General features: G+C 44.6%; 1 protein-coding gene across 5 annotated transcripts in view; it reads left to right on the top strand.

The window, feature by feature from the left end:
- The window catches only part of LOC144529823 (RNA binding protein fox-1 homolog 3-like), a 179,571-nt gene that overhangs the window by 136,893 nt on the left and 18,334 nt on the right, over positions 1 to 24,344 (top strand). For all 5 annotated transcript variants that reach the window (XM_078269142.1, XM_078269141.1, XM_078269143.1 and 2 more), the window contains 6 exons: positions 7,729 to 7,872; positions 12,506 to 12,559; positions 16,272 to 16,332; positions 16,743 to 16,796; positions 21,708 to 21,840; positions 23,014 to 23,053. In XM_078269142.1, coding sequence (XP_078125268.1) covers positions 7,729 to 7,872; positions 12,506 to 12,559; positions 16,272 to 16,332; positions 16,743 to 16,796; positions 21,708 to 21,840; positions 23,014 to 23,053 — 486 coding nt within the window. The remainder of the gene's footprint in view (positions 1 to 7,728; positions 7,873 to 12,505; positions 12,560 to 16,271; positions 16,333 to 16,742; positions 16,797 to 21,707; positions 21,841 to 23,013; positions 23,054 to 24,344) is intronic.

Here is a 24,344-nt window from a genome sequence, read left to right as displayed (position 1 = left end):
ATACCACTTCATACCACAAGTGATTTCACATTTTTAATTTTTTCTTTATTTCAGTTGACAATTTGGATGTTCTCTGCATCACCAACACAAAAATGACCTTTCTTAATAAAAAGTGAGGGTTGAGAGTAGAAGTAACGCTGTGAGAGCGAGATGATCATTAATAAGCAGCAGAAGACTGATGTCATGGCAATGCTTTGTGCGCGATGTAGGAGGTGTATTTGGCTAAAAATATAATCCTAAAATGAAAGTGCATTTCTGAAGAGCCCTTAAAAAACATGTAAGCCTGTGCTGTTTTATTTATTTGCGTGAAGGAGATGTAACATGCTGTAGACATGAATGATTCAGGATCTCTGAAAGGAGGACACGCCCTATTCTCCTCATTTTTTCGGTCGGTTAAAGGACCAAAGGAGAGATGCACTTTTCTCCGTCAGCCCAAACCAATTGCTGTTGAGTCAAATCAGCAAATTTTTTGTTACCGCATGCAGATGTTTGAGACGCTCCTTTAAACATAGGACAGTAACTGTGCCAGGACCTCATTATACTTATTTTTTTTACACTAATTTTCCCCTCACCATAAGATTGCATATGTTTAAAGAATTGGCACCCTGAGTGGAAAACAAACCCCTGGCAATGCTGCATGCTGAGATACGCAGCTTGGGACTGAGTGAATTTCTAAATTATATATTATGCATTTCATTCTTGTGTACTGATACTCTGATATGAAATAGCGTGACCTGAGATTTACCTTCACAAGAGGCGGACGTAGATAAAAGGGAGGACAGCTTAGCTCCAAACTTTAGAGACGTGTCTAGAAAGACGGATAATGCTGGCAGAGATGGGGAAAAAAAAGACCTCCAGACCTTCTTTTCCCCTTTTAGCATGAAAACAGCTGCTGGGAGGGGTCACGGCAAGGCCACAGCCCTCTTGAGAGGGATATGGGTCACTCATAAAGAGCATTGTTAATAACTCCATTTTCTGAGCCTCACAACAGCCGTACAGCTACGGACATTTGGCGGCAGAAAAGTGCTTATACGGCAGAAGCAGAGCCATAGCGCTGCATAGCGTATTACCATCGGCCTGTAATGTAGCAATGTTTGATTTGAAGATTTGTGTGACGCTCTCCAACTGCTCCACGGTTATGCACCACACTTACAGTAATGGCTGACACACAAGAGAGTTTAAAGTGAGGAGAGACTTGGCAGGAGGTTTAGCCGCCTCCTCCTTCCTCTTCCCCCTCCGACACCGTACACCACTCCTCCACTCGCTATCTCTCACTGTCTCCTCTCTCTCCATTTCGCATTTGATTTCATTTCATCTGCTCACCCGCTGTGAAGAAAGCCCAGAGATGGTGGCCATGGAGAGATGAGAGCTCGCCTTACTTTCCTTCGTGCTTTTCCTCCTCTCGCGCCGTCCTCACTCTCCCTCCTTCTCCATTCTCTGCATCCACGCTCTCCCCAAATCCACCCATCTTTTCTGAGCGAGGACAGAGGGATGAGATTAGTGGGGTGTAAACAGAGAGTCTAATCCTCAGGGGCCGCTGGTGTAGTGTCGCCCACCGCTGAGTTCCCCAGCTTTAATGACAGGCCCAGCCTGTTTGCTCTGGGTGCCACAGACGGGCCCGGGTGCCTTTGATTAGGGCACCCTGCAGAAACACAGATTGAGGGAGCAGATCAGCTACTAACTGCGAATCTTCCCCCCTCACCCTCCTCCCTAGGCTCGACTCTGCTGCGCTCAGCTCCTCTACCCCACGAAGACGCTTTACTCTGCACATCTTCTCGACTTAAAGACTTAAAAAGAGTCAAGAGAGAGTGAAAATTCAGTGAAACGTATGGCTTCTGTGTGAATTCCCCGCAGTGAGCGGAGAGTGTGTATGTTTTAATGAGGCGCAGGGACTCTCTTTGCTTGCCTCTCTGTTTCTGTCTGTGTCAACCAGTCCCCCGTCTATGCTGGGAAGGTGGCGTTGTCCAGAGCCAGACCTCTGGGACCTCGCTCTGTGCCATGTTCAAACAAGCTGACTTGAAAGCAGGCGACTTGAGGAAGAGAGGCAGCCCCCAACTTTTCTCCAAATCCTTAGAGATGAGGGTAGCAGAGGGCTGCCAGGGAGCTCTGCTGGATGAAAAAAAAAAAAACTGAGCTCGTTATCTGGCTCATTTCAAATAGTCTGAGGTTTGGTTGAATTTCATGAGTAATCATTCTCTTTTCAGATAACAAATTAAGGCAGTGGCGTTGGGGCAGCACTCAATTCCAGATTTTTCACAGCCCGTGTCAGCGGCATGAAGACTTTCCGAAGGGTATTCTGGGGGACTGTGATAACATAGACACACACACACCAACACACAAGGGCATGTGGAAAACACGTGCGAGCACTTGCAAACATTCACACATACGCGCACGCACACTCATCTCTCGCGAGCTGCGTTTAAGGGATTGAGCCTCCACCAGGGTGTAGCTTTCAGAGGCGGCGCTGATGGCAGCATGTAGGCCACCATTAAAAAGGGGATGACTGTGTTATCTGGAAGTGGGAGGAACTGCTGATTTTCCACCACTGTAAATTCCCATTTTAAAGATATTATAAATATCTACAATCCTCTCCTGGATCATTTAAAGCAACACCAAAGCACTTTTCCTCTTCGGTCCCCCTACAGGTTGGAAGCGGAATTGTCCATTACCGTAACCCTCATGTCTCAGTTGAACTATCCGATCCGCTACCCGATCTGGCAAACTTGCATAGTGCGGTTATAGCCGATAGAGGGCCGCAAAGCGAATGCAGAAGTGCCGTTCACCCTGTTACGAGTTGATGAACCACTGAAACGATTTTGGAAACATTATTTTAAGGTACAAAAAAATGCTGGTTTTATTCGATATTTTTCTCATTGTCAACAAATTACACCAAACTAACAATGTGTTAGTCCGTCTCTCAAAACGTTCTGACTTCTCTTCCCTGTCTGTGCCTCTAAATCTTTAAAAACACCTCACATTAAAAGAAAATGCGCTCAGTAATTTCGTAAAACAGCTGGTCACTGTAGTTTGTATCAAACAAACGGGGAAAAAAACTGTGAATATGTTGTGTACTATTTTTTGTTTCGCATTAACCGCCATCCGTGGTAATGAAGGAACATGTCTGCCAGGGCAACAGTTTGGCAACAACAACAATGGAGCTCAATGGCACAGAGTAAGAAGATATATCAGGCTCTGAGACACACAATATATTCACTGTTGGTTTGGTCTTTGGATGGGATATGTTGACTATAAAAACTAGGTGTGTAAATCTTCACTGGAGTCACAATTCGATTACGGTTATCCTGTCGACGATTCGAATCGATTCGATATCCCGATGCATCACCTCCTCAATATTATTATACATGTATATTGCTACACATGGTTTTCTTCAACAAATTCAAGCAGTCACATATACAGTATATGAACCCCTCTTTTTATTGTATCTGATCATAACAAAGACACTTCCTGAATGTAGTGGAGTCTGAACACAGCAGACAAAAGGCAAAAACAAAAAAAAGCAGTACCTGGAAAATCGACAAGTAACATCATTAGGCATTAATTGATTATGGTCTGTCACTGCATCGATGCAGAATCGTCCAGGTCGGCATTACGATGCATCGATGCAATGATTCATTTCAACACCCCTAATAAAAACTATAGATTATCACCAGTTTTATCATTTAAAGACACTATAGGTTAATGGTTTGTCCATCAGTTTAATTGTTTCAAGTTTCAGTGAAATCATGTTTTTTCTGTCAGTTTACCATGGAGGATACCTCTACATACTACAATACCCATAAGCCTCAGCCACCGTTACTAAAAGAGCCAGTCATTCTTCGTTGCAGTTGGGACCAAAACACTGCACCGTAGAATTCATCCAGAAGCTCAGTGATGCTTCTCGCTGAAATGCACCTGTAGTTGACTTCCCTCCTTTAGTTTGTATATATCCTCTCTTTTAATCAAAGAACCAGATCTCTTCTAACGCAGTTGCTCATCTTTTGCATTGATTAATTCAAGTAGGAGAGTTTAATGTCTATCCAAGCCAACTGTCAATCACCTAAAGTTGTCTACGCAGACAATGTTACAGCTCAGTACTGTCACGTGAACGCCAAAAATAACTCCTGCCTTTCGCTATTTTATATAAATCGGGGGGTGGGGGCGGTGGGAGCGGCACACTCCCTGCTCTCTCAGGTGATGAAGAGGATATATTTGCAGCTTCTTTAGAAAAAGAAAACAAACAGTGGAAGACCGGGAGAGGAAAATAATGAAATAAAGCTCAGGCATTATAATTCTCTTCAGTATCCCCCCCATTTAATCGGATGTAATCTACCTGCTTGGCAGCATTCCAATCAGATAGTTTCAATTATGCTCTTGTAATGCCACTCTGTGAGGAGGGGGAAAGTGCTGAGCAGAGCACTTTGCAGGCGATTTGCAAATAACAGCAAGGGAGTCTTTTAGAGAAATGACTGAACAGGAAGCCGAAGAGTTGCTGGAGTTGACAGCTCTCTCACTCTCTGGTTTGCTGGGTTTAGCGGTGACGGCGTGTTTTGCATCCCACCTCCTCCTCTTCCTCCCCGTGACAGCAGCTGTCGGGACAGTAAAGTGCCACTGAAGGTGGCCTCCTATGGTAATACGGAGGTAATTATTTTCCACTGCAAAACCACCATCTCACAACCTAGGCAGGCAGGTTGGAGCCATGGGAGCGATGCGCTGAAGCTGGCATCCCAGATCTCAGTGACACTCCAAGTTATTGAGTTAGTAGTATGCAGTCTGGTGTGCTCGGCAGTCAGCAGTTCAGCATTTGTGTTCTCCGTATGTGTATTTGCCCCCGATGTCAGCATGCTGCTGGCCTGTCTGAGCGCCGAGTGAAAGTTAATCTGGATGTTTGCAAACGCGACTGCGCTTGCCGTGATAAAAAGCCAGACAGACAGAGCTGGAGGACAGCGGTGCTCAGTAGTCTGGCAACACACGCTAAAGGTTGATAGTGTCATGTGTGACCGATGAAACAGATTGACCCGCGGGGCTCTGGTACCTTGTCTCCCTCTACGGTCCCAGCATCTGTCTGCAATGTGTCACCCCCAGGGCCCAACATGGCTACTCAGGCTATTAACCTCCAGCACGCGAGGACACGGCAGAGTTAAGACCCCTCCGCCCGTCTCTCTGTGTCACAAATCCACTCCTTACCAGCCGGCCGGCCAGCTCGGTTCATTTTCCGGCCCCTGTGTCCTTCGCCACTTGTTACCCTCTGGTCCGGAAGCCGTCAAGCCCAGGCAGGACTTAGGAAGCTGCCACTAACCTGCCCTACCTGGATGGCTGCAGGGGAGACAAAGTGGGACCTTGAATCAAACAACTGTCACTGTTAACAATGTATGTCACTATCTCTGAATGGGCCATAAAAACCAAATAAATGACGGCCATTACAGTGGAGATTGTGATTATGATAATGAGAATAATAAAGGCGATCATCATTACGATCATGATGATAATGATAATACTGTGATGATGAATTATAATGAATAAATCCCTATCCCATTTCCTAAATGGTGGGAAATGTATCACTAAGAGTGGCCTGCAGCCGTGTGACAGCCTTAGAGCTGTGTGTGTGTGTGTGTGTGTGTGTGTGTGTGCGTGCGCGCGCCTGTCATTTGAACCGTTTGTTCTCCAGCAACAACCTACTCCCTTTTCACGTCTGTATCTCAGTACAAGATTGTGTATGTGACTTCCCAGCCAGTATAGTGTGTTTGCCATGCTCAGAGAGCACTTCCCAGGAGACCTTGCAGTTTACATATCACATTCAAACAGCTTTTGTGCTCAATATCTGCCACTTCCACTCTCTCATTTCTCATCCTCCCCTCCTCCTGTGTTTCTTTATTTAGTCCCTTTCCGAGTCACCAGCACTAAATAAGGCTTCGTTTTTGTTCATTTCAATCATTTGCAGACAGTTCCCACCATAAAGACTACAGCACTGGCTGTTTGTTCAAAACATGCTAAAAAAACATGTTGTTTCCCTGATGAGTGACCTCTTGTGATCATGCAAGTAATTCCTGTCCTCTGTCAGACGCAAAGGTGGTAGTAGTACGACGCTGGCATAGATTTGCTAATCAGGCGATGGTTTTTAAGTGACTTTGACAGCATTTCTTTGCAGTTCACTTCCTGTCTTTTACCAACAGCCAACTTTGCTATCGTTTAACCATGACTGGCTCTCCACAAAGTTCAAATATAAAGCTAAATAAGTAACTCTTTTCTATGGTTGTTTGTTTTATCGGTACATAAGGAGAAATACAAAATGTCAATGTGTGGTTTTAAGGAGCTGATATTTCTCAACAAACAATGGTTTATCCATCTGCTCAGCGCTTCTGTGCACTGAGCAGATACGGTCGGTAATTACAGCCTTAAGTAAACAGTAGGTCTGAGGCTTGATGGTACCAAACCTGGCAACCTAATAGATCTGAATACAATCTAAGATCAAGTAAATGTATACTGTATGATGTTCCACAAACTAAAACAGAGTTTGGCAAAACTGCTTTTAGCTACAGTGCTCCAACTTCATGGAATGACTTGCAAAATCAGCTAAAACTGCAGGTTTTTATTTCACATACTGAATTCAAGACCTACTTAAATCAAATATATCAACATGTCTGCGCTTGTTTTTAAAATGTGTTCTGTTTTTATTTTTTATTTATTTTTGCAGTCCATCCCTGTTTGTCTGTTATTTGTTGTCTGTTAAAGTGTATCCTTTATTTGCTGCCTTCTTGGCCACGGCTCACTTGTAAAAGAGATTGTAATCTCAATGTGATTCTTTCCCTGGTAAAATAAAGGTTAAAAAGTGACGACTCAGAAAGTCACTGCATCCGGCTGTTGTTTGGCAAAAACCTTTATTAAGCTAGGCTAATTGCCTCCTGAAAGAAAGCAAATAATCTTACCTTCCAAAATGTTGAACTTCTAATTTAATTAGTTAGTTGTTTAAACTTAACCAAACCTTAACCACAGAGATGGCAGGTTAAAAAAAAACACTTGTATGAATAATAAAACCGATAAATGTGTTTTGAAAGACACTGACCAATGTCTTATTTTGCCAAATATGGTGATGCATAGAAGAGAGAATGGACTATGCTGTTGACCAATGAGGTTTTGTTCACAGAAAATACATCAGAAAAAGAAACCACCTCAAAAACAAGGTCCATCTAAACAGACAAGCCACCAGCCCCCTCAGTGAAATCCATCACCGGTGTCACAGGGACAAACAAGTGGAATTTGTCATTGACATCAGACACGTCATTTATATAGAAATGTCAGCATAGCATTCGCATAATGATGGAAACAACAACGCTGAGGGCTTTGGGCCTCGCACTCTGATAGCTGTGTGCAAACGTCACCAATAATGTGTCTTTAGTCTAGACATGTCAGGGCTCCGTGGGATCTAAATCCACGCCTTTTTGTCAGCGCCTTCAATCTTCCCTGTTGCTCAAGAGCTAAGTGCAAGAGATTAATAAGTGGATTTGTAATGCACAACCTCAGGTTTGACACTATAATTCATTGGCTGTTTATCGCTTTGGCTTTCTCGCCGGATTGAAAAATGGCAGACGCTGAGTAAGTTAGTTAGCCACCCTGCACCCGCCTCCCTCCTGTTTTAGCCCCCCCCTTCTCGTATTTCAGGACCTGGAGGTACAGTATACTGTAGCAGCTAATGAGCAGCTTGTGTCTTTTCTGTTTGTTTCCCTCTGGCAGACAGATGATGTGACGCAAACAGAGGGCTCTCAGCAGCTCCAGCTCCAGCACTCAGACTCTTCAGAGAAGCAGCAGCCGAAAAGGTTACATGTCTCCAACATTCCCTTCCGTTTCCGGGACCCTGACCTAAGGCAAATGTTTGGGGTGAGTAACTTGAAAGAAAATTCCAATTCATTACAACTGATTTTGGTAGGTGCTACCTTTTTTCTATCGGTTAATGTAACACTGTACTAAGTTAATTCCTGCGATCTGGGAGCACGGTAGCAACAGAACAACAAAGTCAGTTTTATATTAGTGGCATCCAACCTCGCCTGAAACAAAGAGTGACTCTGCTTATATCAGAAGACTCTATTACACTGAAGGAATCAAATATTGAAGCTTCAGAGAAAAATAGTAGTGGGGCTAAATCACACAACAAAGGCCACGTGTTTAACGAGTGAGGCAATTGCTTAAACCAGCATCTAACTACTAGTGGTAACTACATTTTCAGGAAACAAGAGAACCTCCTGAGTTTTTACAAGTTGGGAAAAGTAAGGAAAAACAGCCTAATCAGTCACAATAAGTGCTGATGGGTGAGAAAAAACTCTGTTACACCAGGCTGAAGTTAGTTGAGATGTGGAACCCAGTACAGTGATCATTTGACCGTCCATCTTTTTCTACTCTGCCTACTCTGCCTTGGCGAACCGGTTGATTTAAAACCCATTTGATCAACTTGATGTGCTCAAGTTGGTGGCCCTGTCAGACTTCTTTTTTTAGCAATGTTGCTGTCTCCCCAGATGTCAGCATTTAACTTGGTGAAAATGATGGTGTTATTAACAATTGTAATGATGGCCAAAACTATGAAAAACAAAACAATTCACTTAACTAATTTCCTTTATTTCTGTCACTAGCAGTACACATATATTAGAGTTTTCCCCAAAAGCTTAAATAGCCTTTAGACCATTACAGGAAAGAAAAATTATTTCTCCTGATTACCTGATTAGAGGTTACACACACACAGAGCTGTCAGCTGCAGACAAATGCAATCAGATTACATATCAGCATACCAGAAGCCCTCAGTAGAAATTTTCTCTCTCTCTCTCTCTCTCGCCCAATTAATGAGGCAATGAATAGTTCAACAGCTCACCCTCGTGTCTCACAAAAGCCTCAATAAGAATTGAACCATACATCCCCAATTCAATAACCATTATGGATCTGAATGGAGACGATTGCCAAAAATGTACTTTAAATGTTATGCGCTAATTGGACCATTAGAACCCAGAGGCGTTAATTCTCATCGTTATGAAGACAACATCCAGCTGATGATATTAATTACTTGAGAGCCCTGGCTGTGGCTTTATAAATTGCAGACAACATGGCTGCTCTCTCTCTCTCTCTCTCTCTCTCTCTCTCTCTCTCTCTTTCTCCCTCTGATTGTTGGCTTTATTGTTCCCAGCTCTGGTGCAGGTCGTGTGGAATCCAAATCGCCTCAGTAATTAGCTCGGAGGCTTTGTGTGCCTGGCCGACGCATGCAGATATACGATACAAAATTGATCGCAGCCCACCCAGTCCCCCTCAATCACCCGACTCACCCACGTGTTGCCCGTGCCTTCCTGTTACATACCCCCTCCCCTTCTTGGTTGGTTGGCATAGTAGAGGATTGTGGGATTGATTGTCTTGGGTAGAACTTGGCAAGGAGATAGCTGGTCCGCTCCACCCTCTGACATGGCCTCCACAATGGGCCTTTGTGTGATCAGCGTGTGCAAAGCCTCATCCCTCTAGCTCTAATGGCTTCTGGAGCGCCACTGGCTCAATACGCCATTACTGTTGCGCATGAGTGAAATCCACAGACATGCAAGGGGGGGGACAGAGAAGAAGGAGAGTGGAGGTGCTGCACAGTCCACTTAAGAAGGCCCTTAAAGCAGCCAGGAGCTCTGTCTACACACGGCGGCAGCACCAGTAGAACTCTTTGGAGCCTGGCACCCTAAAAACAAGAAGGGAGGGTCTGAGATGCGCCCAGGGTTAAGGGTGTGGAGAAACCTGTGAGCCTTTAACGAGGCGCTGAATGAAGGACTCATTAGGACGACCACAGCGGACCTTAATCAGTAATTAGAAACTGTGATCTCTGAGAGCTAGCGAGTACGGGGGAAATGAAAACACTCCAAGCGCAAGCGAGCTCTGTGCGGCGCCCATGCTGCGCTGCTCGAGAGTGCCCTCGTTTGTGCGACTGGGTTCTTCAGCAGTGCTTCTCTCGGTGCATGTAAGGGCTCTCACAGCATTCCCCCGGAGCAATCAGGACCTCTGCCGCCCCCCCTCCCATCCTGCTGTCACGCTGACTGCTATGCCTGAACATGCTCTACACTGGCACTCTACTGTATGAATACACAGGGCTTCTGTAGCTTAATTAAAGGTTTCTTAACAGCTTAAGACATATTGCAGCAAATCAAAGGTGGAGGCACAGTGGCCTCAATATTATTTGTTTGCTTCCACACTGGAAGGCTTACGGTTTAAGACCATACCGAAAAATACCATACCAAGTATGTGTGTTGACAATATGTATGTTTTAGCTCCTTAACTGCAAATCATGTTTGCTTTACATGTTTACTGACCATTTTTTTGTATGTATGTTACACATCCATGTCTTTTTTTTCTACTATTCCAGGTTTTTTTCTGAGTAAATATCAATCCAATTTCTATTTCTCCGTAATGTATTTGAAGTAGAGAATGTAATGGAAGCCATATCGAAATAGAAATGAATGGATGCATGGAATGGTAGAAAAAAACATTCCAATTTAGCTGCAAAGATTAATCGATTAGTTGTCAACTCTTAAATTAATCGCCAACTATTTTGATAATCAATTAGTCGGTTTGAGTAATTTTTTAAGACAAAAGTAAAAAAATCTTTGATTCCAGCTCCTTAAATGTGAATATTTTCTTGTTTTTTCTCTCCTCTGTGACAGTAAACCGAATATCTTTGAGTTGTGGACAAAACAAGACATTTGAGGACATCATCTTGGACTTTTGGGAAACACTGATCCACATTTTTCACCATTTTGTGACATTTTAGAGACCAAACAACTAATCGATTAATCGAGAAAAAAATCAACAGATTAATCGACTATGAAAATAATCGTTAGTTGCAGCCCTATTCCAATGTCTTAAATGTAGCAGCATGATTTGCAAAATGGTCAGCTGTAATATAAAAATAAAAATATGTGACAAAGGGGATAAAACATGCAAAAACCTGTCTGTTATGTCCCTCTTTTCATATTGATATTGAATTGTTTTTGTCGTCTTTTGACGGATGGATCTAGCTGCAGCCTCTTAGATGACGTCAGTCTCCCTTGTCCTCCCTCTGGAGACTCCTCCCATTGAAGCTATTGTTTATCGGTGCTGCTGATGCAGCTGTTTGTGTGTGTGTGTGTGTGTGTGTGTGTGTGTGTGTGAGATAGGGTGGGCGGGGATAGGAGTGCATGAGATCACGGGTGAGCAGCGAGCAGTCCCCAGCGCCATGTGGAAATCCACAAAGACGACTTCCTCTGAAACTAATTAATCGACGCCACAAGCCCATTACGCTCGGTTAAAACAATTAGCATCTGCACATTGCGTGGGGGAAGCATTGTCATCTCAGGCGAGAAAGGGACATCACGCTGGGATATAAATGCCTGTGTGCGTGATCGAGCCAATGCTTCCCATTCGAATCAATGGAGCTGAGCGCCATATGAGGCAGATGTGCGGATGGGCTCTATGGAATCCCTTCCAGAGCAGATATATAGGGGAGGAGATACACCCTGCTGAAACAGAGGAGGTTTTAAATAGCCAAGCCTTTAACTCGATGTGGTTAGGTCACCGCATAACCCCTTTCAAGTGGGAGAGGACGTGTTTTCGCTAACCCATAAACCCTCACCTCCTCAAGTCCACTCCACTCACTTCAGCCAGATAATAGCCAGCTCTTCCTAACCCCTGTTAGTGGCTCAGTCAAACGATCCATCCATTCCCATTGAGTGTCGACCACATGGAAGGCCCATTTCTTCCCTGTTGTGCCGAAATGAAGGCGACGCGGACCGCTTGACAGAGTAATTACTTTTAATGAAATAATAAGGCCATTTTAGACAGCAATTAAAAGTCGCTCTCACTCCACTCATTAGAGGAACTTACAGTTTACTTTCATGCCTCTGTTTTCTAATGATCCGAAGGCAGGCCTTATAAATCGAAAGGCTGGAGCATGTTAACCCCTGGGGACTGGCCCTCAGGTCCTGTTGACTGTGAGAGCAAACAAACAAAGAGAGGAGGAGAGAATAAAGAAGAGACAGAGAAAGGCATGTGAAAGTATAGAAAGCTATATTTACAACTGATGCACCAAACTCTCCCCAAGTCAAAGCTTAGTTATCTGCTCAGGAAACTTGAAAAACTTTCCCCAGGTTATCACATCTCACAAAATCAAAATGTAATCTAATTCTTCTTTTTCGTGTTAAAACAAGCAAGCAAGCAAACATCAGAAATGCTGATATGTAATCAAAGATCCAGTATTTTTACAGATACTGTGATCTCATTTCATATAGTACTGATAGAAATACAAAAGCGCAGTTCTCTTTTTAAAGCGTGCCAGCCGGCTTCAAGAACTGTTTACCGAGCTACCAAATGCAAATTGACCAGCATTTCCACACAAAAGTAACATTTCCATATTGCCTTAATGGTTTTTCTTTCTCCAGTCGTCCTTCTCATGAATTCACAGTCAGTGATGCTTTCTAACTCCATCTCTGGCCCACTTTTCTCTCTTTCTTTTCTCTCTCTGCAGCAATTTGGAAAGATTTTAGATGTGGAGATTATCTTTAATGAGCGAGGATCCAAGGTAAGTGAACTAGAACACCAGCTGCTTCATTACCATGTACTTCTTCTGTTTCCTAATGATGGCATTAGTGTAGTGTGTACATTGGCTGAGAGTAGTGGTCCCTAAGCCTGGTCCTGGAGAGCTGCATCCACCATGCCTCTCTTTCTCTCTCCCTCGCTCCCTCCCTATTGTTTTTGTTGTTGCAGCTCTAACCCAAGTTGTGAATCATTAGCCCTGTCAATCAATTCATTATTGAGCTGTTTCACAATTCACTTAATCCACCAGCAGGCTGCAGGTTTCTGAAGCTTATGGAATTGAAACTGCTTGTTTAAGAAGCGGGTGTTTAAAGCCTGGGTGTTGGTCCTACATTATTCAGGTTTTCTCATTTTGTTTTTACACATACTATAATTCAGGATAAGACTAACGTTCTGTGGGACGTTTTGTAAATAAATGACCCTCACATTTCAAGCTTTGGACAAACAGGACACCATGTGTTTGCTGTATGGAAGTTTTTATCCACAGAGTCAATGCCCACATCCCAGCTAATTTAATGTGGGATTTTAAAGGAGCCAGTTAAAGGATGAACCCATGAAAAGGCCAAAACCAACACTGTTTTAGTCCGTCTCTCAGCGCTTTCCGACTTCCCCTTGTTGCTCTCAGCCCAGACAGTGTTTAAAACTGGGTCACGGATATACAGATTTATATATTTTTTATGCTAAGTAAGTACTTTCCTAAAACAGCTGGGAACTGTAGTTTTCAGTAAGCGTTATTTGAACAGGACTTAATAGTGCCGTTGTTGGGGACTATTTTCAGCCGCGTATTAATCCACATTTGGTGCTCCAGTGAGTATTTCTGGCAGCATGACTGTGAATATGGGACTTACAAATACACTATGAGTTTGTGATGGTGCATTGATATTTTGTGGACAACAATGGAGCTCTATGGTAGTCAGGGATAACATATAACAGGCTTTGACTGAACAGAAAATACTTTTTTTTTTTTATATTTTGACTTTTAATGGTAATTTGTTGATATTAAGAATATTAAATATAAGGACATCCCTAAGGTCAGTCGTAACAAACAAAAAACTGAAATATTAAATGTAAATTTTACCTCTTAATATCCAATTTAAGAGTGTCTAACAGCGTTGATCATGTATGTATGCATTTCAAATATAACTCCTAAAGCACGAATACCAACAAGCCCGCAGAAAAATAGCCACAGCGATGCAGCGTTACCGCAGTATCAGTCTCCTAACCACCTACCATGGACAGGTGAAGCCTGCTCTGGTGTGAACAGCCGAGTGCTACTCATCCAGCTGTTCATTTAATAGAGTGTACTAAGCTCCACAGCTTTCCATTCATAAAGGAGACAGGATCCCTGGCTGGGTGTTGAGGCATGAATACTATTGATTCCCATTCATACCTGGGAGTAGTTTGGGCTCGTATACAGGCATGCAGGGAGCTCTGGAACCAGGCAACGCTGCCGCACTCAGCCCCCTCTGCCAGACAAGATTGAGCACCGGATAAACCTGCCTCCTCCGCCGTAACAAGCATTTATTGTTTGTGCCCTACAAAGCCATTACCCATGATGCCTCTCTCTCTCTCTTCCCCGTGTGCTATATAATGAACCTACCAGGCCATTAATAAACAATCTATTTTCTATGAAGCTTTGGCAATTTGCATTCAATATGTTTGTCTCCTTTGAAAAATGGTGGCCCCACTCTCCCCTCTTGTAAGCTAATTATTTGTGCATGATATAAAAAAAAGATAGAGGGTGTAACCACAGTCGGGTGAATGTCCAAAGGATTAATTTTGCCCTCAATTTTGTTTTTTTGAATTTATTTCTTTATCTCTCTTTCCCCAAGGACAGGTCCCGTGTTATTTAAGCTAGGAATAGCAGCCCGGAGATCCTGTGTATGCATTTGAGATCACACCGCTCGCCATCTCTCACATGTATTACATCCTCAAGCAATTATCAGGCAGCGCCGGCCATGCTCCTTCTTCCCCTGCCCATACCTCTAGAAGTATATATAGAAACCAAAGGAATGGGACTTGTTTGGCCAGCATATCTTAATGCTGCCGCTATAGAGCCCAGTCCACATAACTCAAGGAAGTGACAAACCCCCCCAGGGGAGCGAGGGAGTCAGAGAGTTGGGGGGGAGGGGATGAAAATGAGTGGTTGGGTATATTTTGGTCAGGGTTTAAAGTCAATATCCTTGCTCATCTTTATTACAGAGGATTGTATTTGCAGCGACACCATTCACTTTTTTGCATCAATGAGTTGGTGTAAATTTGCCTCCATAAAAACGTCCCACTTATTAGAGCAGTGAATTAGAAATAGTCGGAGATCAAGTTAGCATCTCTCCTCGGGAAAATTCACACTCACTCCTTCTCCTGTTGCCCACTTCTTCAAAGGGAGACAGGGCCGTTTGAGCGGCCGCACTGCCGAAGTTGTGTAGATAATTATACGACTATTATGTCAGCTAACAGTGTTTTGCATCCGCTGCATCCTGACATTCACCCATGGCAGCGGTGCTGTGCTGTTTAATTGGGTAAAGCAGGCAGGTTTGTTGGTGTTGTTGTGTGAGGTCATGTCACCGTTATCCTCTCCTCCTCGGATCTCTCTGTTTGCTGTTTCCTGACGCCTCACTAACTGCCTCTAATTAATCTGGCTGCTTACAACTCGACTCTGCCTCCGCTGCTGCTCACCCACTCCTGTCTTCTCACCTCTCTTTCCCTTCTCTCCTCCCTTACCCTTTCTTTTTTCCTCTGTGTGGGGGTGTGTGTGGGGGTGTGTGTGGGGGTGTGTGTGTGTGTGTGTGTGTGTGTGTGTGTCCATCCTTTCTTTCTTCTTTTTCTCTACCGGTGGCTAACGTGGTGCTCTCAGGGCTTTGGGTTTGTAACTTTTGAAACAAGCACAGATGCTGATCGTGCACGGGAGAAACTAAACGGTACAATCGTAGAGGGACGCAAAATAGAGGTGCTTTCACTTTTTCCCTTTTCCCCATCATTTTCTACTTCCTGCCTGCTGCCTCCTAAACCTACCTATAAACCCATGCATTAGCATGTGGCTGCTGTGAGTGTATGTGTGGATATCTGCATCCCTGAATTTATGTGTGCCTGAATGCATGCATGCATAATGGTGCATATAACTTAGTAGAATGCGAGATCCATACATGTCAACCTGGACACGCCAGTTGTCCATCATTACCTGACAATGGAGAATGAATGCATGCCATCATCCTCTGGGTTCCTGTCAAAATCTGAGAAGACATGCATCCCCCTGTCACTGTCGTTTAGTCTTGCCTGCTCTAATTCTGCTCTTGTTTACGACGAGCCGAGCCCCCACTCAGTCATTCTCATCAGGTCAATAGAAGAAAATCAAAGCACTGTCTGTGTTTTTCTTTTGGAATCCATTTGTGTATCCAACCAATTACTGAATTTGGAGGATGTTATTCTTTTTATTCATACCTGTGGGTAATTGGTGCATGCTTTCCCCCTATTTCCAGTAATTTGATAATCTGTAAGAAAATTGAAATGATGAATAAATTCATGAAAGGGTGAAACAAACTCAATCAGTGCCACATTTACATAACCATTTATTTCTTTCTTATTTTATGAATTTGTCTTGATTCTTCTTGGTTTGCTGCATGCTTTTGGCCCATCCTAGATATCTGGATAGTGAGTGTGAAAGTCGGTGATAACAGGCTGTGTTTTGTTGCTTTGAACAGGTGAACAACGCAACAGCACGAGTGATGACAAACAAAAAAGTGGCCAACCCTTACACGAATGGTAAGTTTCAGACTGTATCATGAAAGTTAACAATAATAAGTTAGTTCTCATTAGGGATGCTAATTTAGATTTGTTTGCTACCGATAGCCGACCCTCGTTAACCGATTATTAACTATTAACCGACCAGCACACAACAGTTTATCTGTCCACGAGGCACGGACATAGGCTACTTTCCCCTACTTTGACATCGCACTAGCAAATCAACTAGCATATAAGAAATAGATTGTATAGCCTATTTTCCTTTTACCACGCAACAAACCTTTTAAAATGACTTAAACATTTTTTTTAAATGATATTGTTTTCAACTGGTATTAATCGGTCAAAATTCTTAATGTTGGTTAACGGTTAAACTGTTAATTATTAACATCCCTAGTTCTCATTGTCAGTTGAGTTTTCTTTTTGTTCACCAGGCTGGAAGCTGAATCCAGTGGTGGGAGCTGTCTATGGTCCTGAACTGTATGCCGGTAAGAGACTTACATTGCAGTTTCTGCAGTTAGTATCTTTGAGTTTTTCCATCTACTTTCCACCGCATGCAGTGCACTGTACCTGAGGCCACTATCAGCCGCAGCAAATTCCAATCTGACCCCTGAATTTTTACAATCGGGCTCATCCTGAACCTACTGAACATGAAATTCGCCTCAAATCAAAGTGAATCTGAGAGCGGCCCAGATAAGCAGTGGATGATCCAAGCCTCTCTGAGTGGCCGAGGGAGCCTGAGCCATTGTTTGCGCGGTGTGCAACTGTAAAGCTGAAGAAAAAAAAAATGATTTCAAGAGCAAGCGCCCCTGCAACTGTTATCAGATTGTGGAGGCTGCTGCTGTGGATGGATTTGCCAAGTGCGCCAGATTGACTTTTACAGAGCTAACCGAATAAGGGAGATTGAGTGAGCGATATTGTTGGCACCTACCCTGTCGAAGGCCGCTATTCCTTCTGGTCCCAGTAATGGAGGAATGAGAAGAGCTCAGTGGGGTTTTCCCTATCTCTCTCTGCCTCGATGTGCCAGCTTTATTGCTGTATGTTATATGAACCCTTTGCATTTTAATGAGGGGGAAATGGTACTATTTCATTTGGAAGAAGTGCTGAGCACATCGCGCCACTTTAACGGCTTTCCTTTCTGCTCATTAGACTAAAATCTGTTCATTCCCCGGACAGCTTTACGGCGAACCTCTAAATAACTGTCCATGACAGAAAGCAGTCATCTATCATTTTTATTTCATCCCCAACCCCTCACCCCCTCCATGCCTCCTCCCCTGCCTCCCACCCACCTCCTCCTCCCCCCCCAGCACTCCCTTGGTTTCGACATCTTCCCCTGATAATTATACACACATAAACATACACACATGCCTCTGTAGGTGCATGCACATGCTCAAACATATTATGCCATGGTCAGGTGGAATTATCCCTAGATTCAAAATGTGAACATTAGGTAAGTCTTAAGTTACATAAACAATAATTTCACTGACCTATATACACACACAACACCATCCCCGGCACTCAGACCGAAGCATTCCAGCATACAGAAATAGATAACCTATGTAGAACACAGACACTAATACATGTCTCCCCTTTCATGCACACTTTCTCCATTTTACACTCGCACACACTCACGCACACACACACTTTCCAAATCATCTCATAAATCAGAGGGAGTGTGGTCCACCACTCCAGGCAGGGGAAGCAGGAGGGGTTGGGTGATTTATTGGCTGCTAATTTTTCAAGTCGTCTTGACATGGCACTGGAGTTTGCCAAGCCTAAACGACAACATATGCTTGCCAGCTGGGAAGATGGGAAACATAAATAAGAGATACATTTTTGAAACAAAACTGCCCTAATGAGCAGCAAAAGGCCGTTTTAGCTCTGAGGAAAAAAAAAAACGCAGAAAAAACACTGACCATGCCTTTGCCTATGATGTTCCTCCCCTCCCTAAGAAAAAAAGGAAAACAAGAATCAGGTTGACCGGATTCATGACATATTCCAAAATCATCATAGCTACAGTTAATATACTTTTGGTGGGAGTAAAATGGGATATAAAGGCGATTAATCACTGTTTATCAGTCCTCATTTCTGTGCGGGAGATCAGTGAAATTGGGAGCCATAAATCCTGGCTCGGTGACAGCACACTTCGTCTCCATTCGTCCTGGCGCTACAGGTTTATTGTCCTCAAAACCCATTCAGGAGAATGACGGATGAGAGCCTCATGCAGGCTCCCCGCTCTTAACCTCTTCCAGGGTAGATTGGCCCCTCCTACTGATGGAGAAGGGGTGTAGGGAGTAGTTGGTAGGGTACAGGCAGGCAGCGGAAACCCAGAGTCCATGTCCTCTGTTGCCGCCTAACATCCGAATCTCCCCCATAAGCTTGCTACAGGAAGGAGTTGGGATCGTGGTCCAGTAAAGAGTAGCAAGGTGATTGGGTTCAGTACAAATGTAAGTGTGTATAGGGACAGTGTATAAACATCTTTATATCTTCATATACAGTATATTATCAAGTGTTAATTTGTGTTTATATTCCGTATATGGGTAAAGATCTTGGTTATCTATTTGCATATGTATGTGTGCATGTATACATGCACAGATATGGATCTGTATGATCATTTTAAATGGATTTTAATATTTAGTATGTGAAATAACAAAACTGTTGCAGATATTATATCAAAACATGCAATCTTTTAATAAAAAATGTAAGTCAGAGGGAGATCTGGGTGCAATACATTGCACCGTTTAGCTCATTTTACAATAATTGGCAAACTTTTCTGGATTGTTCCTCGTGTTGGATGTTTTCAGCACCATGGACAGCTGCCACTTAGAAACCTCTTCATGTGGCCAGTCCCCTCGGGCAAACAGAGAGAGACTCTCCTCTGCAGCTAATTCCTAAGGAGACAGGAGATGAGTAGCTTTTCATTCAGCGGCTCACATTTTCTGCTACTAAGGTGGAGTTTTCTTGAGGACTTGACTTTTGAAAATCTAGCAGCTGCGTAAATGACAGAAAAGAAGGGCTAATTGCCATCTTAATATATGTAGACAGGTCCTTTCATTGTTGGAGTGTACGTTAGGGGGATAATTAAACTCCAGACTCTTGATTAGATTAAGCTGTTTTTGGTCCCCGGTGCGTGGATTAAGTGCTCATTGCCCGATGTATTTGAGCAGGAAGTATTAGAGAGATCAACCTTGTGGAAAATCAGATCTTTCTTTATGGGAGCCGGTTATGACCCCATCATTGGCACAGAGCTGGATTACCTCAGGTCCAACTGGCTCTGCAGGTATTGAGCTTCTCTCAAGTTGACACATATGACATATGAGGTGCAGCGTGACCCCGCCGCCCTCCAGCGCATAACTCATATTTTCTCCAGCCCCCCTCCCGGAAAAGGTGTTTGACTTTGGTGGCTAGACCAGGTTTGTGCTCTCCTACACCGTAGCTGTTGTTGCTTTTCACAGGCTTACCAAGGTGTGACAGTGCCTTTGATTTATGGGTTATTATTGAAGCAGTGTAGCCTATCGCCAACTCATTATAAGTTTACATTCACATACATCACTGCATGCATATTGCATACAAATATCCAAAAGAGAAAGAAGGAGGCAATTGGACTTTTCTGGGGCCCAGAAATAGTAGTGATTTGTTAAGAAGAGGGGAAAAAACACACCTTGGAAACTATCAAAGAGGATTGTTTTTGCCCTTTAGCAACCGCACTCAGATGTCCACTGCTCCAAAAAAAGGAGACTAATTCAAATGTCAAGGTCAGCATTATAAATCACTTGGGGGAAAGGGGGCACCCTGCGAGACCAGGCAGTCTATTGGTACATGGGCAGCAAACAAAGTGCCATGCACCTTGGTGTGGGTGTGTGTGTGTGTGTGTGTGTGTGTGTGTGTGTGTGTGTGTGTGTGGACGGGGGGCTGTGTGGGCATTACCTGGCCAAATCAGACGCAGAGTTTGAATATGTGTGCAGACCCACTAATGGAGTGTGATGTTAATGGCAGAAGACATTAAACCTGGCTCTCTGTGTTTTTAAAAGCACCAATAATCTGTCTCCCTGTCAGCTTTATTGAGGCAGCGTGGCTGGGGTGTGCATTGTTCATTAGGGTGTTCACTGGCCTCGTCCACCTGCAGGGTTAACGCTGCACTCGGCACAGTAACGCCGGGTCATCACTCCCCAGGCAAAAACCTATACGCCACCGCTTATATACGAGTTACCATGGATCTTTATTGCAGTTCAGTTTATCTGCCATTGCGAGGGACTGCCTGCCGTCTCCATGATGGCAGCGGGTTCATCTTAAACACATCGGATACATGTTGTCTCCCACCCAACAAGACCAGACAGGAGCTCCACAGCTCCCTGATCTCTGATTGGAGAATCGGAAGTGGTCTATGATGAATTCGCCTAAAACATGTCATGGAAATGAATAAAGACTAATAAGGTGAGGTGAGGGTGATGAAGGGGCGTGGCTGGGGATGAAGAATAATGGGGATGACTGTGTTGTGATGGACTAGGCATTGGGGGAGGGAGAGAGGGTGAAGAACGGAGGGACGGGGGATGTGAGGGAATTTCGATTGCTGGAAGAGAGGAGGCCAACTTAATCATGTCTAGAGATCGGTGTGTTTGTATGCACCTCCACAGCTTGTAATCAGACAGCTGCTGGACTGATTGAAGGTTAAGTAGAGAGCTGAGGATCACATCGCCTGTCCTCTAATCTGTGACCACGACATTTTGCCGCGCCATCACATCAACCTTTGTACCCACCCTGAAGCCTTTCACCACAACCCTCCGTTTCTCATTCACTGGTGGCCATCAGCAGAGGACATACTGTATGTGATTGGCTAAAGATGGTCCCAGATGGGTTTCGAGATGGGGGTCATGCTGAGGTTTGGGCCAGCCCATCTGCTCCATTTACCCTTGGGGAACGTTCTGAACATCTAGTCAGGTTGTTCACCAACGTTCACCTCCCATTTGACTGTAGCCAAAACCTAGAAACGCCCTCTACCTCTCCCCCGTCCACCCTCCCACTGTTCTCCTCGCTGCTAGCCCATTGTGTCTAAACTATGCAAAAGCTGTGGTGCGAAACTAGTGGTATTGCATCCATTACCTGCCTATGCTTCAAGGCTGCCCCTCGCCAGGCTTCAGGAAAGGATGCGTACAGCAAATGTGGATCCTTGCTGAGTATGGCACAAAGCAGCGAGCTGAGAAAGGGGAGAGTGGTCGATGAGGCGCACCTAGAAAAGATTAAATCTATTGTTTCCTTGTCTTCACCATAATGCATTCTGTCATAGGGAAAGCAGTACCACACGTCTCTCTCTAATGTATTCTGTCATAAGGTAAGCAATGCCAACTCGAGGATGTTCTCTGAAAGTCATTTTCCCTTCTCTCCTGTGTTTCCTTCCATAGTAACAGGGTTTCCCTACCCTGCCACAGGCGCTACGGTGGCCTATAGGGGTGCCCACTTGCGAGGTCGGGGGCGGGCTGTGTACAACACATTCCGCACAGCTCCACCGCCACCACCAATCCCAGCTTATGGAGCGTGAGTATTGAATCTTTAACCTGAATCTAGAACAACAACAATGAGTGCTTCCGACAGTGCCTGACTTCTAGTTGTGTTCATGCTGTAGTGTGGAGGGTGTTGTCTGCATGCAAGACTTTCAGGCTCCAATTATTTGGATGCACATGCTGGAGTTGAACATATACTGTATTTGTCTAACTTCAGGTGTGTCACAATTTCAAAGAGGAGAGACATGTGATTATGTCTGAAGAACATGTACTTTATTCTCAACAGGGGACAGTGTTATAATATATTGTTTTGTCCTAGTCGTATATAAGACCATGCTTTCTCATTTATTATTAAACACATTTGGGGTAACTACAGGTTGTTAAAATGAAAAAAAACCTGGTCATCAGGTGTTGCTGTCCATTTACTTTGTTATTCTCCCTAGAGGGGTCTTTGGGGAGTAAAATCATTGTTTGTATCTAGGTATGTACATGCCCTAACTCCTATATATTTGTACATTATCTATTGACAAAGAAGGAACTAACAAAGCCACAGGGAGAGCTGTAGAGAGCTGAGATAGCGTATTACTGGGCAGATCTCACTGGACTGTGACTAGGGTCTATGCTGATCTCCTGGCTTTGTGCAGCCCTGCCTCACACTCGTCTCTTATCACCAGTGGTCTGTGTGGCCGTGGGAGAGGTCTGACGGAGGCCGGCCGAGGGCCCAGTATAGCTGTCTATCTGTGATTAGATCAGGATCCGTCTTACTGCAGAGAGACTCGCTGCCGAAGCCGAGACTGGAAATCCCACGTCCCCTTTCCCCTCCCTCCCACTCCAGGGCCCTTTGCTACTGATGGCAGCTGTTTGATTTATATAGCGGAGTCATGTGATGGAGCTCCTTTGCTTCCTTCTTTTGTCCTCCCCTCCTCTCCCCACCACCACCACCACCACCACCAGCCCTCCTGACAACACTGCAGCAACTGGAAAGACAAACAATTTTACCAGAGCAGAAAATTGGACGGGGATGTGAAATGGTTTCGCTTTAATGTGTCATTCATTATTTGTGGTACAGTACACTAAAGCTGCTCAGAGCTGACCCCACAGACCCTCAAATGGTTGAAATAAGAAAGAACGTCAAGGGCTGAGATTCAGTAGGGTAGCTCGTACACCGAATCAACTAACGCTTCTTTCCTGTTCTCTGATTTCACAGGGTGGTGTACCAAGATGGCTTCTATGGTGCAGAGATCTATGTAAGTACAGTTGGCTTTTCCTCTTGCCTGCTTAGATGAAACAGAAGTAAAGTAGACAAAAAGCCCAGCCCTGGAGAGAAAAACGTGATCTCCTCAGCCCCCAGCGCTCTCCAAGCCTCGCTGCCAAACCGGCGTCGATTAGGCCTCTGTCTGCTGTGCCAAGAAACCCAACAACAAAATTTAAAACCCCCTCAGCTCCTCCCTCCTCTCTCTCCTCTCTCTTCCTATGATCTCAGACTTTGGCAAAGAGGCAGACCCGGGCTCAGTGTCTCGTGTCAAGTTAGGTCATTTCTTACTTATTTTGCCTTGGATTTTTGAGGTGGCTTCTCTTCTGCAGCCCTCCCCCCTTTTCTCGCTACCCCTTTCCTCCTCTCTCCTGTTTTGTGTTTGTGTACACTCAGAGGATTTGGCCGGGATATCCCTGCCTGCCCCAAGGGGTCTGTGCAGGCCCGAGTGGAGCCGGTTCCCCCCAGCCATCACCATGTGGGAGATAAGAGGAGCAGCAGCAGATAAAGGGATTAGCCTTCCCTCTGGAGCTGTCCGTGTAGGCAGGGTCATATCAGGGGTTGGCCCTGCTGCACGCCGCCCTTGACAGAGAAAAGCATGGACGCTGTGGCGATAATGCTGAAATTACCACGCTGCCCCACTTTGACATTAGTCCAAACGTGTGTGTGTGTGTGTGTGTGTGTGTGTGTGTGGAGGGGTAATTTGTCCCTTTGATTCTGCTGCTTTTTTCCCCTGCCTCCATCTGCCAAGATAACGAGAAGACAGTTGGTGCAGCAGCAATGACAGTTGCCTCTCACTTTCGCCCTGACGACCAGTGTCTGGGAGCGAAATGCTGAACCCCAGTGATATATGACTTACACACCAGCCCACATGATAGGACTGTATTTCACTGGGTTTTTATTGTAGCGACATCCACCACCATAGACGAGACCCGGGCTGTGCTCTGAGAGATATTGTTTGTCTCTCACACTCGTTCTGCCACCTCCAGCTAAGTCCTGCACCCCGACGTCCCTTGACCAAAACTTGGCCAGGTTGGTCCATCACTCAACCCGTCACACCAGCCCCTGGTGCTTTACTGCCATTAGTTTTGGCACTGGCCACTGCACTGCTTCAGACTGGCTGAGTGTGCGTAAAGCTCTCGAGTGACCAAGAGGAAGCCATCCCTTAGCCCTTAGTGTCCTCCACAGTCATACGGTGGACACTGGCTTGCTGTCAAAACCAGCCAGCTGATGTGTCAAAGCTTCTTTTTGGAAATAGATGACCTGATAATACATTAGCAGGTCAA

This window comes from Sander vitreus, chromosome 15, assembly GCF_031162955.1.
Source record: "Sander vitreus isolate 19-12246 chromosome 15, sanVit1, whole genome shotgun sequence".
Lineage (NCBI taxonomy): Eukaryota > Metazoa > Chordata > Actinopteri > Perciformes > Percidae > Sander > Sander vitreus.
Note: the sequence above shows the minus strand (reverse complement) of the source record. Positions and strands in the feature narration are given on the sequence as shown.